The sequence below is a fragment of the Polyodon spathula genome, chromosome 4, assembly GCF_017654505.1.
Source record: "Polyodon spathula isolate WHYD16114869_AA chromosome 4, ASM1765450v1, whole genome shotgun sequence".
Classification (NCBI taxonomy): Eukaryota; Metazoa; Chordata; class Actinopteri; order Acipenseriformes; family Polyodontidae; genus Polyodon; species Polyodon spathula.
Genome location: NC_054537.1, coordinates 16,396,859 through 16,411,119, shown reverse-complemented (window position 1 = coordinate 16,411,119; position 14,261 = coordinate 16,396,859). Strand labels below are relative to the sequence as shown.

Genomic DNA, 14,261 nt, shown 5'->3' with positions numbered 1-14,261 from the left:
TACAGACCAGCGCTAGCAATAAGACGAAAACTCAATCACAGAAACGAACTAAATGAAAATAAACATCAGGGAAAGCAGCCTCCTGAGCACAAAGTCAGACCCGTTTTCTGCAGCTGGAGGTTCGTGCACCTTTACTGAATTATCCCCTTTCTAATGCCAACTTCTGTTACTCTGCTTGAAGTGCATACAGACTTACACTGACCTGAACACTCAAAGCATACATTATAGACTGGTTTTGAAGACCCTGATGTATAAACTAGAGCCAGTGTAAAATGTATGTATCATTGAGACAGTTCATCATTTTCCACAATGGTTTCTTTTCAAATGTTATTTTTTTTTTTTTTTTTAATACAATAAAACTTAACAGGAATAATAATTTACATTAACTAAAAATGTATGTTCTATGTTTAAAAAAAAAACGTAAAGAAATAAACAGAAGGAAACTGTGCCAGATGTATCTGAAATGATGATATGGCAAGTGACACTGGTAGATTTCAACAGCATTTTAAAACCATGGCAAAAAGAAATTATTTAGTATTGTGTAGTTATTTTGGTGTAGAGCTATTAATAATGGATCCAAGCAAGTGTATTATTCACTGTTTGTAAGATTACAGGATTCTTATCTATCCAAGGTAGTAACATCAATAAACTAGACAATCCTGTAAGAGTACATTATTGGCATCAAATTAGATTTTTTTTTTAAGGAAATCAATAGACTTCACTTGGTAATTGATTTACAAGAAAAAAGATCCAACAGTATGAATGCTTAAAACTATTGTCAGGGGCATAATTATCTAATTTACATTTATTAGGGGGGCTTGACTGAAATGTGTGTTCTTATGAATGCATTGCTCTATAAATGAAAGCTCAAAGGAAGCTATTAGAATGCATCAAAACAACAACTCTTTATACTGCTAATGGCATCTTGAAATGTTTCCCGTTTGAATTTGTTGTACTCTTTAGATGTGTGCCAACCTTTACAAAAAGGCTCTTTTAATAAATTACAGTTTTCACAGTCCTTTCTGAAGGACACTTTATAGTGTTAATTTTCCAACTTAGAACACACATTCTTAAAACATGCAATCAATTATTACCTGCCATGATCAGAAACATTTTACATTTTTAAAAAGCCAACATCTCCATTTCAATTTTCACTAATTGTTTTGCTTCAGTCTATTAATCTAAAAATGACACAGAAGAAATTATTTCTACATTGATGAATGATGGGACATTCCAATTTCCACTTAATAGCAATTAATTTTCTGATACCCATGCAAGTTTAGATAGTTTTAATTAGTTTGTACAGCAAAAGGGTAACTTCACCCCCTATTTATATAAAAGCAGCTACTGCCTGACTAAATACATTCTCATCAAATACAAGCAGGTGAGACGGCTTGACCTTTCCAGGATTTACTGTGCGTTTAATTTTCTATTTACACTTTAAAATAACTCATTAGCATATTACTGCTACACATTTTCATACCTAGCATATTAAGACTGTACCTCATTTAAATGCTGCTGGTGCACGAATTTTTAACTGGCGCTAAATAGTGTTGTTAATTGTGCAGCCTGATGCAGGAAATGTTTTAGTAGGCAGAGCAAATCCAAGTACACCAAATTATTATCATGTTAAAAACACACAGTTTTCTTTTTTAAATGCTGTATTGTATGTAAAGTTGCCATTAGCTTAACATCTCTACAGAGGTGGAAAAAAAAAAAATACCATGATTTATACTTCACTTTTATTTGCACCCCAAATGCTTGTAAAAAAGGAAACTGTACTTTGTCCATAAAACTAAATCCACTATTAGTAATTGTTAAAAATGGGTTAACACATCACCCTTTAAGTACTGTTTGAGATGTGTGTAAATTATATATATACTGTACATATTTTCCATATTTTAGTACAGGTTCATACCATTGTTTTTTTTCAAAAAGCAACTATAAACAAGCAACAATCAAGGTTTGAAATATATTACAAATTCATATTAAAAGACATAATCCTTTTATGTCAAAATATAAATCATTTGCAACATAACAGTATTTTTTATTGTGTGAGATTTTATTAAATCGAGATTTCTGGGTTTTTTTGGTTTATTTCCTATAATGCACAACACTCTATTTTCATGCCAGTGAAAAGGCAAAGGCTTGTTTTTAAAGCAATTAACAATACATAATGCAAGCAAAAAATGTATTTACAGCTTACATATTGCTTGCTTGATAATATTTGTATATTGCTTTATTCCTTTAAAAAAAAGTATTTGCTTTTGAATTGCTTCAAAAACAGGGATAAATGATCGAAAATAAGGGCCTTTTCTTCGCATTTTAATATTGCAATGGGGCCCCTGTTTACAGTACAAAACTCCTTATATTTTGTAACATTTATTGACAAGAAAAAACATCAGTACTGTTACAAAATGTTTTCACTGGTTTTCTAACATTGCTAATTGCATTTATCTTTCACAAAAACATGTGCATTCCAGAATACAACGTTTGTTAATTTTTATTAGGATTTAATAAATAAGGAGTTGGGTGACTGTTAAAGGATGTAACTGGCCCAGGCAAAGGATTTGATTAGTGCTGTAAAAAGCTTGTTTTACTCACATTCCATGGCTTGCAGGTACTCCATATGAAGCGCCGTGGCCCCTACCCCTGCTGTGGTTGCTACTGAAGGAATGATGTCAGCATATGGACTCCTGTGACCTGCCAGGAGGGCCATTTGATGGTAATATTCAGCTGGGCTAATGCCCGCATGTGGCACTAAAATAAGCAAAGAAACAAAAATAAGTAAACAAACAACTTCAACATTTGTGCTTTATATCTTTCCTTTGGAACTCCTTATTTGGGCCTGACCTTCAGAAACAAGATTATCCATATACGGAGCACCTCTTGTTACATTTTCTTACCCACCGTCAATAGCATTTTTGCATTATTCTCAAAGCCACTCTGGATGCTGCAAATGAATCTCATGGTGTTATCATTTTAAACAACAATGCTGTAAAACCCATCTCATACTTGGTTCTGCTTACATCCTTAGAAAGCTACTTAAAAGAAATAAATCCAAAATCCAAAGCCTTGCAAATCTACATACATTTTTTGTAAGCGATCTACACACATTTGTTTTTTGTTTTTAGTCATATACTATAAAGTGCTTGAACTGCGTCAGTGTTTTCCTATAACCTAAAAATAAAGATTTGGCAATATACCTGTTATGCAAATACTGTCACCAGCAGTGTAAAATTCACACAGTTTTATATGCAAATGGAAAATCAATTTAGCCCATAAAATGTCATGGACAACTTGCATAAAAGTGGAAAAAGCTTTTTCTAGAGATTAGTCTATATATGCAAAATGTGTATCCATGATTCATTTTGCATATGTAAGAAATTATTTCTAAATGAATTTTATTTGGGTATGATGTCTTTCTCCTGCTCTACTGCGCTTTGGATTTACCTAAGCAAGTCCTATTGTAGAAATTTCACATATTTACACCGAGATCTAATACAAATTATAAATATGCTGTAGAGATCACAGCATTATTGAAACAATAGCAACATTACACTCAGTGTAACTGAATTTAGTGACTGCTAATACAAACACAAACATGTAGATGTCCCACAGTATTTTGCTTCTACTCCATATGCACACGTATGAGGGTGTTTATCCAAGTTTGTTTATATAAATATGAAGCGTCTGATTGATAACTTCCTGTGAGAAAAAATACTTTGCCTGAAAACTGAAGTGGCAGTTGAAGAAAGAATAGGTTAACATTGACCGTTGTTCTTTTTCATTAAACTTGTACAATCCAAACATTTTTTTCCGATGCTTTGCAGCTGTTGTAACCTCTAACACTAACATTACCAAACCAGTACTTTGCTCCAGACATTTAGTGTGTCCCATTTAGTCTTTATTTACATACGATGTCTGACTCAGTCTGCCAGAATATTAGGGTTCGCTGTGGTACAGCAGGACCATCTCAAGCTTAGACACTGTTTATAAAAATCTGTTGCAAAGGGCACAGGCAGCTCAGTGCTAAAAGCAATACGCTGCTGTGGAGTAAGAAGTCTAACCTGGCATCCACCATGTCATCCCACTCAACTCTTACAAATGCTAAACCCCTAGGGATATTTTACACCTTTACTCAACTTGCAGTAATCTCTCTGAATACAATTCAGTAAGCATAATGAATTACACTGTTTCATGACAGGTACAGGAAGTGTGAATGTGTTGTGTTACAAGATTATTTATTTAATATGGTTACAAAAGATATGTGCAGTCAGTGTACACTTCCTGTGGTATGCTCTTTAGAACATTCTGTTTATTATGCATTGGCATGTCTTGGCTGATTCTATTTCTCTCTTCTGAAGACATTACACACAAACATTCAGTTTATTCTATATCTACTGTGTTCCTGCTGAGTGATGAAAGGAAAACCCAAAGACTAACTTGTCTCAACACACACCAGCAGATATTGTGCAGTCCACAGTAGCTGCTGAAAAACCATGGGACATGTTCTATCAAATCAAAATGGAGTCATGACTATTGAAAGAGTCTGCCATTTATCTTTCCAAACGGCTTTAGAAATTTACTATGAAATCGATCACTACTTCCTTTATATTATATATATATATATATATATATATATATATATATATATATATATATATATATATATCATATCTATATTCAGTCGTTGGTGGTGCCTTACTTTATCCATCATCCACGGAATGAAACATCCTTACAGACATCTAAGGTACTGCTAAATGTAAACTTAAACAATGAACAAAGTGTTCAAAGCAAAGGGAAACATGGGAAGCAGTAATTTGGCTATCCACCATCTTGTATGAGTTTCTTAATGCATAAGCAGACAAAGACAAAGTGCTTTACAAGATGCAGTAAAAAAAAATGCATAATACATTAAACACAGTCCTGTCAATCAGCATTGTATTCTCACCTATGATTGGTCAACAAAACATGTCATTGTCCAAATATATCAAATTGTTTTTTGTGTGCTTTACTAAAGGCAGCTGCATATACAAAAAAACACATTTTTTTCAAAAACATTTTTTCTTTTAAGTGGTTAATGTATTACCACAATTGCTTTTAACCACTTCTCTGAAGGGCCAGGGAAGGGAAGCCAACTCTTGCTATTCATTTTGCCCCTTGTGCTTGTGTTATCTCAGGTATGTTCGCAGGATCCTTTTATAAAGAAGTTGCAATGTCACAACTCTGGCTCTCAAGGCTAAGCAATTAGAAAGCTACAGAACAGGCACAAGAAGAAAAGTTAGGAAGGTAAAAACGCTGCTCAGGAACAAAACAGCTTTTTACAACTCTACCCATCATTGCTGCGAGATTCCCACCAAGAAACACAGCACCGCAGAGCATGTTCAGTTTGTAACTGTTTTTTGATGCTGTTAGTGTGATACACTGAGGTTAATCTGACAAAAGAGGTAGCTTTAACCCAAGTTGCAGCTATTTGCAATGTTTGTTTATATCTCCTTTCACTCACAATGCATGCAAGTCAATCAATGCCTGGCCTAGATGCTTGGATGATTTATTTACAAATTATTTTATCGTTGCACAGAGGCATTTAATCTTTGTCCTAAGAAAGTGAGAGAGAATGTGTGTGTGTGTGTGTGGGGGGGGGGGGGGGCAGAATAAACAGAAGACAAAGTGGACCAAGTGCACATGAGTAAAAGAGATTTTTACGAACCTAACAAAAGTGTATTTGTTGATTCAGCTCTTAACACACATTTTCTGTAAAGGCTGGATAAAGGTGCATGGATCTCACTGAAAATGACCGTAAAGCGACACAATACTTTCAGCAGTAAGCGGGCATGGGCGAAAGTGAATGCAAAGAATGAGGAAGTGCACTGAAGCAGAGTGCATTAGGTCATAGCTTTCTTATAGTTACAGTGGTATCTTTCTAGACACACTTAAAATACTTCCTGAGTGTTCTGACATGAGTGTCTGGGTTAACTAATAACAGAGGTGCTGTGCTATATAAGGAAAAACTGCAATTTTGCTGAAGATGCACAACGGGATGCTTACTGTTCAGTGAGTGCTTTCTGATGAGCCCCCAAGCTCAAATGATTTTGTGGTTAGCATTGGTGACCGGATTGATCAGGTAACGGTGATCTAAAAATGAACATTGTGTGAAAACAAGGGACAGAGACAACTTTGGGTGTTCAGTCACTCAGATTTCTGTCTCTCTTGTTAAAAGTAGAAATCAATGTTTAAAGAAGTACACAACATAAACTTGCCACCAGCTTGGTGTGGTTTAGGAAGGAATGACAAGCATGTTATTGCTTCTCCAGGCAGCATTATCTAAGTCGCCTAGTAATAATGGTACTAGCGTTAGGTATAATCCTAAAGTAATAATACACTTTAAATAACCCACAAGCCTTGTGGATTGGGCCTCCTTTAGAATGGTTTTGCCCCAGTTCGATACTCAGTTGAATAGTGGATGTCGGTTTTACTTTGATTATCATTTGGGAGCTAAGGCAAAAAAACGACAACATAGATCAGGTAATACAGATTCCACCATTTAAAAAATTCACAGGTTGACTGTATATACTGTATATATCCTGATTAAGGAATTGATGGATCTAGTTTATACAATTGAATATATTCACATTTGTGTTTAGTCATAAAAACATAACTCATTTAAAAATGCAGTGTTTTAATAAAATTTATAGCAACTATTATAATTTGCAATCTGGGGGATAATTTTCTTAACCCTTGCAGTATGCTGAGCTGACTACAATATCAGTGCTCTAGGGGCGACAGCTTTCCTGTCTGATACAGCTCCCTTAGAGATCATAGTTAAAGCTAAGCCTCTTTTTTCTTCATGTGAAAAGACAGGTGTTGCCAGCAATGTAATACAACTGAGATTCAGAGCGGAAACTGTGGTTGAGAACCTAAACCACTTGCTTCTGTTTTGGAACTACACTGAACAAAAATATAAATGCAACATATACAGTGTTGGTCCCATGTTTCATGAGCTGAAATAAAAGATCCCATAAATTTTCCATATGCACAAAAAGCTTATTTCTCTCAAACTGTGTGCACAAATTTGTTTACATCCCTGTTAGTGAGCATTTCTGCTTTGCCAAGATAATCCATCCACCTGACAGGTGTGGCATATCAAGAAGCTGATTAAACAGCATGATCATTACACAGGTGCACCTTGTGCTGGGGACAATAAAAGGCAATTCTAAAATGCGTAGTTTTGTCACACAACACAATGCCACAGATGTCTCAAGTTTTGAGGGTGCGTGCAATTGGCATGCTGACTGGAGGAATGTCCACCAGAGCTGTTGCCAGAGAATTGAATGTTCATTTCTCTACCATAAGCTGACTCCAACACTGTTTTAGAGAATTTAGCAATACATCCAACTGGCCTCACAACCGCAGACCACGTGTAACCACGCCAGCCTAGGACCTCCACATCCGGCTTCTTCACCTGCGGGATCATCTGAGACCAGCCACCCGGACAGCTAATGAAACTGTGGGTTTGCACAACCGAAGAATTTCTGCACAAACTGTCAGAAACCATCTCAGAGAAGCTCACCTGCGTGCTCGTCGTCCTCACCAGGGTCTTGACCTGACTGCAGTTCGGCGTCATAACTGACTTCAGTGGGCAAATGCTCACCTTCGATGGCCACTGGCATGCTGGAGAAGTGTGCTCTTCACGGATGAATCCCAGTTTAAACTGTACCAGGCAATGGCAGACAGTGTGTATGGGGTCGTGTGGGCGAGCGGTTTGCTGATGTCAACGTTGTGAACAGAGTGCCCCATGGTGGCGGTGGGGTTATGGTATGGGCAGGCATAAGCTATGGACAACGAACACAATTGCATTCTATCGATGGCAATTTGAATGCACAGAGATACCGTGACGAGATCCTGAGGCCCACTGTCGTGCCATTCATCCGCCGCCATCACCTCATGTTTCAGCATGATAATGCACGGCCCCATGTCGCAAGGATCTGTACACAATTCCTGGAAGCTGAAAATGTCCCAGTTCTTCCATGGCCTGCATACTCACAAGACATGTCACCCACTGAACATGTTTGGGATGCTCTGGATCGACGTGTACGACAGCGTGTTCCAGTTCCCACCAATATCTAGCAACTTCGCACAGCCATTGAATAGGAGTGGGACAACATTCCACAGGCCACAACCAACAGCCTGATCAACTCTATGTGAAGGAGATGTGTCGCACTGCATGAGGCAAATGGTGGTCACACCAGATATTAACTGGTTTTCTGATCCACGCCTCTACCTTTTTTCTTAAGGTATCTGTGACCAACAGATGCATATCTGTATTCCCAGTCATGTGAAATCCATAGATTAGGGACTAATGAATTTATTTAAATTGACTGATTTCCTTATATGAACTGTAACTCTTTGGAAAATCTTTGAAATTGTTGCATGTTGCGTTTATATTTTTGTTCAGTTCAAATGACTAAACTAACTAACCATCCACCAGAGAAAGACAGACCTTTAAAGATCTATAAGACTATGATTCCATCATGGACCAGAAAATTATCTGCTGCAGAACTGTACATATATGCATTTTAAATTATTCTAGTAATGGGTTTGACTGAATTTAACCAATTGCCATCAACTTATGTGACTTTTTTTTGACATTTTTGGGGGGTGCAGTTTTTCCTATCTAAAAACGATGGGAATGACTACATGGAGTAAACAGCTTGAAAATCTATCCGTCAGACTGTTAAACTAAATCATAGTAAAATTAATCTTTCAAAGTAGAAGGGGAAAAAATGTACTGTGAAAGCCTGTTAATCAGGTTAAACTCACCATCGGTGGGGCTGAGTCCCCTGGCAGCTGAGATCATGGACAGGGAAGGGCTGCTGTGCAGGGACCTTATGTAATCCATGTAGGGGTTGATGTAGGGGTGAGGAGGGTTGTAGGGAGACTCGGCCGCTGCTGAAGGGTTCCTGTGAGGGGAAATCCTGATCAGGGAGATGTCGGAGAATGCGGGACTGCCTGCGAAACCAGGAGGCCTGGAACAAACAGAGCACAGCACAGCACGTCACGTTTGTGTTTCACACACAATGCAGTTTATTTTATTGCAACATCTGAGAACACATAACATATGGACAAAATTGCACAGCTGAACATGTTAAATCTCACAACGGGTCATTTGCTTCAGGTTTGTTTGTGGGAATCAGAGAATTCTCTTAAAATCAAAGTCAATACCTTACAAGAAATCTGTATGAGATATAACGGCAAATATGTTAGAAATCTAAGTGGAGTCTTTTGATCTCTGTGTGTGAGATATTGCAAGTGGTAGGTAATTAATCCATAACTTTGAACATTTATTTGAATATAAAATTAGACACACACTACAACAATAAGTATTTATTAAATTCTGAATGACAGGGTGGAATGCTATAGTCTGTGCTATTGTTGGTGTGTAACAATAATGCCCCACTTTAAGTTTTTCCTGCTCAAATTCAGTAACATATGCAACTAATATGATACAGATATCAAATATTGGTAGTTGTTGCTAAGGCAACAACAGTTAGCTATAACAGAGTTAAGGCTGCAACCTGAAGATAAGCTGGTCTATCCTGACAAGCCTCTGTCATCGGCCCCTTATGATATGCAGTGCCTGTACTCAGTGGTGAATACCTGTGCTCAAAGCAAGCATGCTACAGAGGACTCAGGAAAGCGATGTGCACGGCTTCACAAGCCATTGTGCAGTGCAGACCAGAAAGTGGGGGAATCCCAAAGAGTCTATGTATAATACATTTTAATCAGCAAGCTGTTGCAGCATTTACTATAGTGTGTAACTTAACATATTTTAAATGCATCGGGGAAAAAAAAAGAAGAAAACAAAAATTACAATGCATCTATATTCACTACAGTTCAAGAAATTGAAAGCAACAAAGCATTTGCAGAACGATTGAGGGTGGGGGTTTTATTGCCCATTTTCTCTCACTCTGATTTTTATCCTCAAAAACAGGTTTCTGGGTAAGGACTGCCAACAATTTTTTGGGGAGGGTAAAACAGAGAAAATCTCTTGCACCTGCCATTGAGCATGTGTTTTTGCATGTGAAACAATCGACAATGTTTGATTTGTGTGTGAAACTGTAAGTTGTGTATTACTGATTTTGTTCACCAAGTTAATTCTGTATAATGTTGCATGTGGTGTATTAATGTTGGTATATATGTATCGGTGCATGGGCTATAATATGGGGTTATGTAGCACGAGTGTTATAAAATATATATTTCTATTTAGACATGAGGATGGCACAATCACTTCACAGTTAAAAGGGGTATTTGTATGGAAGAACGGGAAGTGCACAAAGTAGTCCATGTGCAGATGTACTGAGATTCCAATTGAATGATTGATTAGCAATCCAATCTCAGTACAGCTGCATGAAAGGTTGAATGTTTCACTCACTCGGGGTAGTGTGTTCAGGATGAAAGGGAGAGAGATAGGAGAAAAAAGAGAGATAGAAACAATTGCTCAACATGCTGGAGGGCCAGACGGTTTCGTCTGTTTTGTCTGTCTATTTATTTTGGCCAATGCACCATTTGTTTTGTGTGCAGTTTTCTGTGTTTTGTTTAAATCCTTTATTGAGCGCCGTTGTGTCTTAGTTTCGCCCGCAGTTGCTGTGTTCTGTGGATCCATTTTCTGGCCTTACGTCACCACTACAGCCAGCCTGTCCACAAATGTACATTTGTTAACTTTTGCTACGTAAGCCGTCAAATTAGATAGTACAAGCACCAATAACTAAAAGTATAGTCAACAATTTGTGCACAGTTTGTGGTTGGATTGTTTTCGTAAAAAATAATAATGTAGTTATTTTATTAATTCTTATTTTAATCTAACTATACGAGTTGTACCAAGTTTGTACAGTACTGTTTACTGTAATTGAATCATTCACTGCAGTTCTTTCAACCGTTTTCATACGAACTAAAAATAAACTTGGAAATACTCTAATACTGTAAAAATGTGAGTTCTGTTAATTATATGCATGTTAATGCCATGGCTCATTGCACCCGTGGTTAACTCGACACCTTGGATAAGTCAACACTAAATGGAATCCCTGTAGTAACTGAAATTACTGCTGGTAACTACCTCCTTCCATGTTGATGAGCAATGCTGGTGTGAGTGATTGGATCCGTCATGTTCTAGCTGTAGCACAAGATGACCCCAACTAAATGCCTTTTGTCCTTTGTTTTACCAATTAATTTAGTATGTAGCATAAAGGCACCAGGAGCAGCTGTGAAAGCAGTGGGGAGAGCATGCCAGTGCTGCTGGTAGCATGAGGGGGTTTTGATGCCTTGATCATCTGGCTTTCTGTTTGGAGTTAGTTATAATGATAGACTAATCTGATGGGAGAGAAATTTCTGCCCTGTTATCAGCTTCCAGCAAGTAGTTTTAGCTGTATCTGACTTAAGACTCACATCAAAGTTATTCACCGGAGTGTATGAGCGTCATGAAACGCTGGATAATAACTTTCTATTTTTGTTTTCTTATCTATAACTTTACCCAGTCATTTTTTTTTTTTTTTTTTTAACAACCTATTTGTCTCCTCTGAGCATAAGGAATGTATTTTCTGTTACAACACATGGCAATTCTGGTTTAGCACCAAGGATATCCAGGGCTACTTACAGTTCCTTTAAGAAAACTGTTGTTTATTTGAAAAGTTTAGTGGGTTATTAGTGGGTTTTGCAATGTCCTTCCTACGGGATTTTGCGCTCAAGCTACAACAGTTTAGTCTGTACCTAATCAAAATACAAAAAAGTAAAACACTTTAAAATCATTAGCCTGTATGTTAATGTATTTAAATCCTAAGCATTTACAATCTGTTTAAATTTTAATTAAACCTGTAAATAAAATGATTTGCCCTTAAACATACATTAACAGAAACTGCAATTCGATTCATGGTGACAACAATTTAAAGTGCAGTAACACTCCATTATCAACAAAAAAAGCATATTAGTAGGTGTTTTGTTAAAACAAAGTTCTCATCACTCTCAGTGAGATGAGGAGCTGTTTAATGAAGGAGACGTTGTACCATTTTACTCAAGGTTGCTTCAGTGATACCATGGCATTTTTAAATTACTTAGCAGCCAATTAATTTCAAACTCAATGAAGGAATTCTCATTTCAAACATTTAAAAAGTTTGCAAGAGAAAGATACATACTTCTTTCTGTTCGTTAACTATAGTTTAAGAGAAGACTGGGATTTTGAGCAAATGAATTCAGTGAAAAGGCGACAACGGCTCTTTTAGAAGTGTTCCTATTCGTTTGGATCAAAGGAAACTAAACTAGTAAAAGGAAGGTAGGCTTGCAGCGTGCTCATTCTGTGTTCATTTATTGGTTGCTGTAAGCTGCTGTGAAAGCTGCTGCTATCTGGCTCACAACATTTGGATTCTATTAGCCACAGATCATGAATATGGCTTGTAGAATGGGATCTTTATAGAGGTATTTTTACTGGTTACAGACTAGTTTTTATTAAAGCTTCAAGCAGACCCTTCACCATAAATATCTGGAGGGTGATGTCACTTGTTGCTAAACTAAAGAGACTTGCCCTCAAGACACACAGTTATCAGTCTAAAGAAAGTCTACATTCAGTTCAGTAATGAGCGCACTGCTTAACTTCAAGGTCAATCAATCAGAGACGCAACCCTTAAAATAAGGGATAAATGACCGAAATGCAAGACACTGGCATTTGACAGCTCCGAGGACCATGTGTGTTTAATTAAGTCTTATTTCAAGATTGGTTTACAAGGCTCTGGTGTGTTACAGCTTAAAACTGCTAACCATGTGCTTCCAGATGATGTGTGGCTTATTTAAATTTCTTGTTAAACATGCTAAAGTGCTGGCTTAGAAATACATTGATTGTATTTAGAAATCAGGGGCACTTACTGCATGGCGTGAAACTATAAGCAAAAGTGTACAAAAAAAAGTCACAGATAAGTAGTTAAATTGTGTAAAGGAAAAGCTGCACATGTTTCCTCAGCTGGAATGCTGACAAACCTCAAGTTAAAACCCTTTGATTACAGTGTCACTGCTGCCGCGCCAGTATCTTTTAAATAACTTTGCAATGCAAAAAGTTCTGTTCAGCTTCTGATGTGCAGCTGCTGTAATCTTGTTTAAAGAAACAAAGAACTAGCAATGTCATTAATAAACTCCCCTGTTGCACGTTAAAAATAAAAAAAAGTGCAATTTCTTAAATCCACCCCAGCGAGTTGCAAACTGCTGCAAACCAGCTTTTAATGAAAAGACAGTATCTTTGTTTTATAGTGAGTCCAGGTAATGCGTCTTCATACCGAGACATGCACTGCTGACAATTCTTCGTTACTGACAAGTTCTTTGTTTCGTTATTTATTTTTATTGTTTAGTTATTTGATAAGTTACCGTATGCAATAATTTTTGGGGTTTTTTTGTTTTTTTTTCTGTATACAATGGCAAACGAGTGGCACTTACTGCTAAATATGCAGAGTACTAAGTGTTTATAACAAAATGATCATTGAAAAATCATTCCAGAACTTCAAAACTGTTCAGCCTTTTTTTCTTTAGTTTATAAGTTAAAGCTGCTGACGAGTGTAGAATGTAACTTACACAAGTGCTACAAAATAAAGTTTGTATTTTTAATATTTGTCACAATGTTTCTCACTTTATGAAACATTAATATTGCTGGACTAACACTAAAGGGAATGAAATCAAAGTGGACAGGTTTTTTTTAATAGTATTTATGCTGGTGCTTTTAAAGAAAAAAAAATGTTTGTCTTTTTATTTTCTTCAGTGATTGCTACTGTCCATATAAGCAGTCAAATCAATCCCAGTCCTTAGATAACTTCTTTATCTCTTTTTTTTTTCAATTTCTATGATGAAGAAGTCATTTGTTTATTTTTTGCAGCCTACTTAATGCAACAAATAAAATACAAAAAGGAACTTTGTTTTTTTAACCTTTTCTATTCTGCTCTGGTTATTTCAGGTATTTCCAGGAGCAAGGTTGGAGAATTGTTAATGATTTGGTTTTTACATTGAAAAATATTACATTTGTGGAAAGTAGAATCCTACATCTAGCATTGTGACCTCCTCTGCCAACATGGTAACAGATATTCTAGGCAATCTTGGCTCTTCCAGTCCATTCCATTGCAGGATTTCTTTCCAATCAGTTCCTCGATTATTGAATTGACTCTGCTGAAGATCAATTAAATAACTGAGTACCTGGTTGGAACGGAACTAAAAAAAGAGACGACTGCCTTCCC

At 36.7% G+C, this 14,261-nt stretch overlaps 1 protein-coding gene across 3 annotated transcripts in view; it reads right to left on the bottom strand.

The window, feature by feature from the left end:
* LOC121314228 (transcriptional activator GLI3-like) overlaps positions 1-14,261 on the bottom strand; it is a 113,604-nt gene that overhangs the window by 29,281 nt on the left and 70,062 nt on the right. For all 3 annotated transcript variants that reach the window (XM_041247260.1, XM_041247261.1, XM_041247262.1), the window contains 2 exons: positions 8,824-9,029; positions 2,605-2,760 (listed from right to left, as the gene is read on the bottom strand). In XM_041247260.1, coding sequence (XP_041103194.1) covers positions 2,605-2,760; positions 8,824-9,029 — 362 coding nt within the window. The remainder of the gene's footprint in view (positions 1-2,604; positions 2,761-8,823; positions 9,030-14,261) is intronic.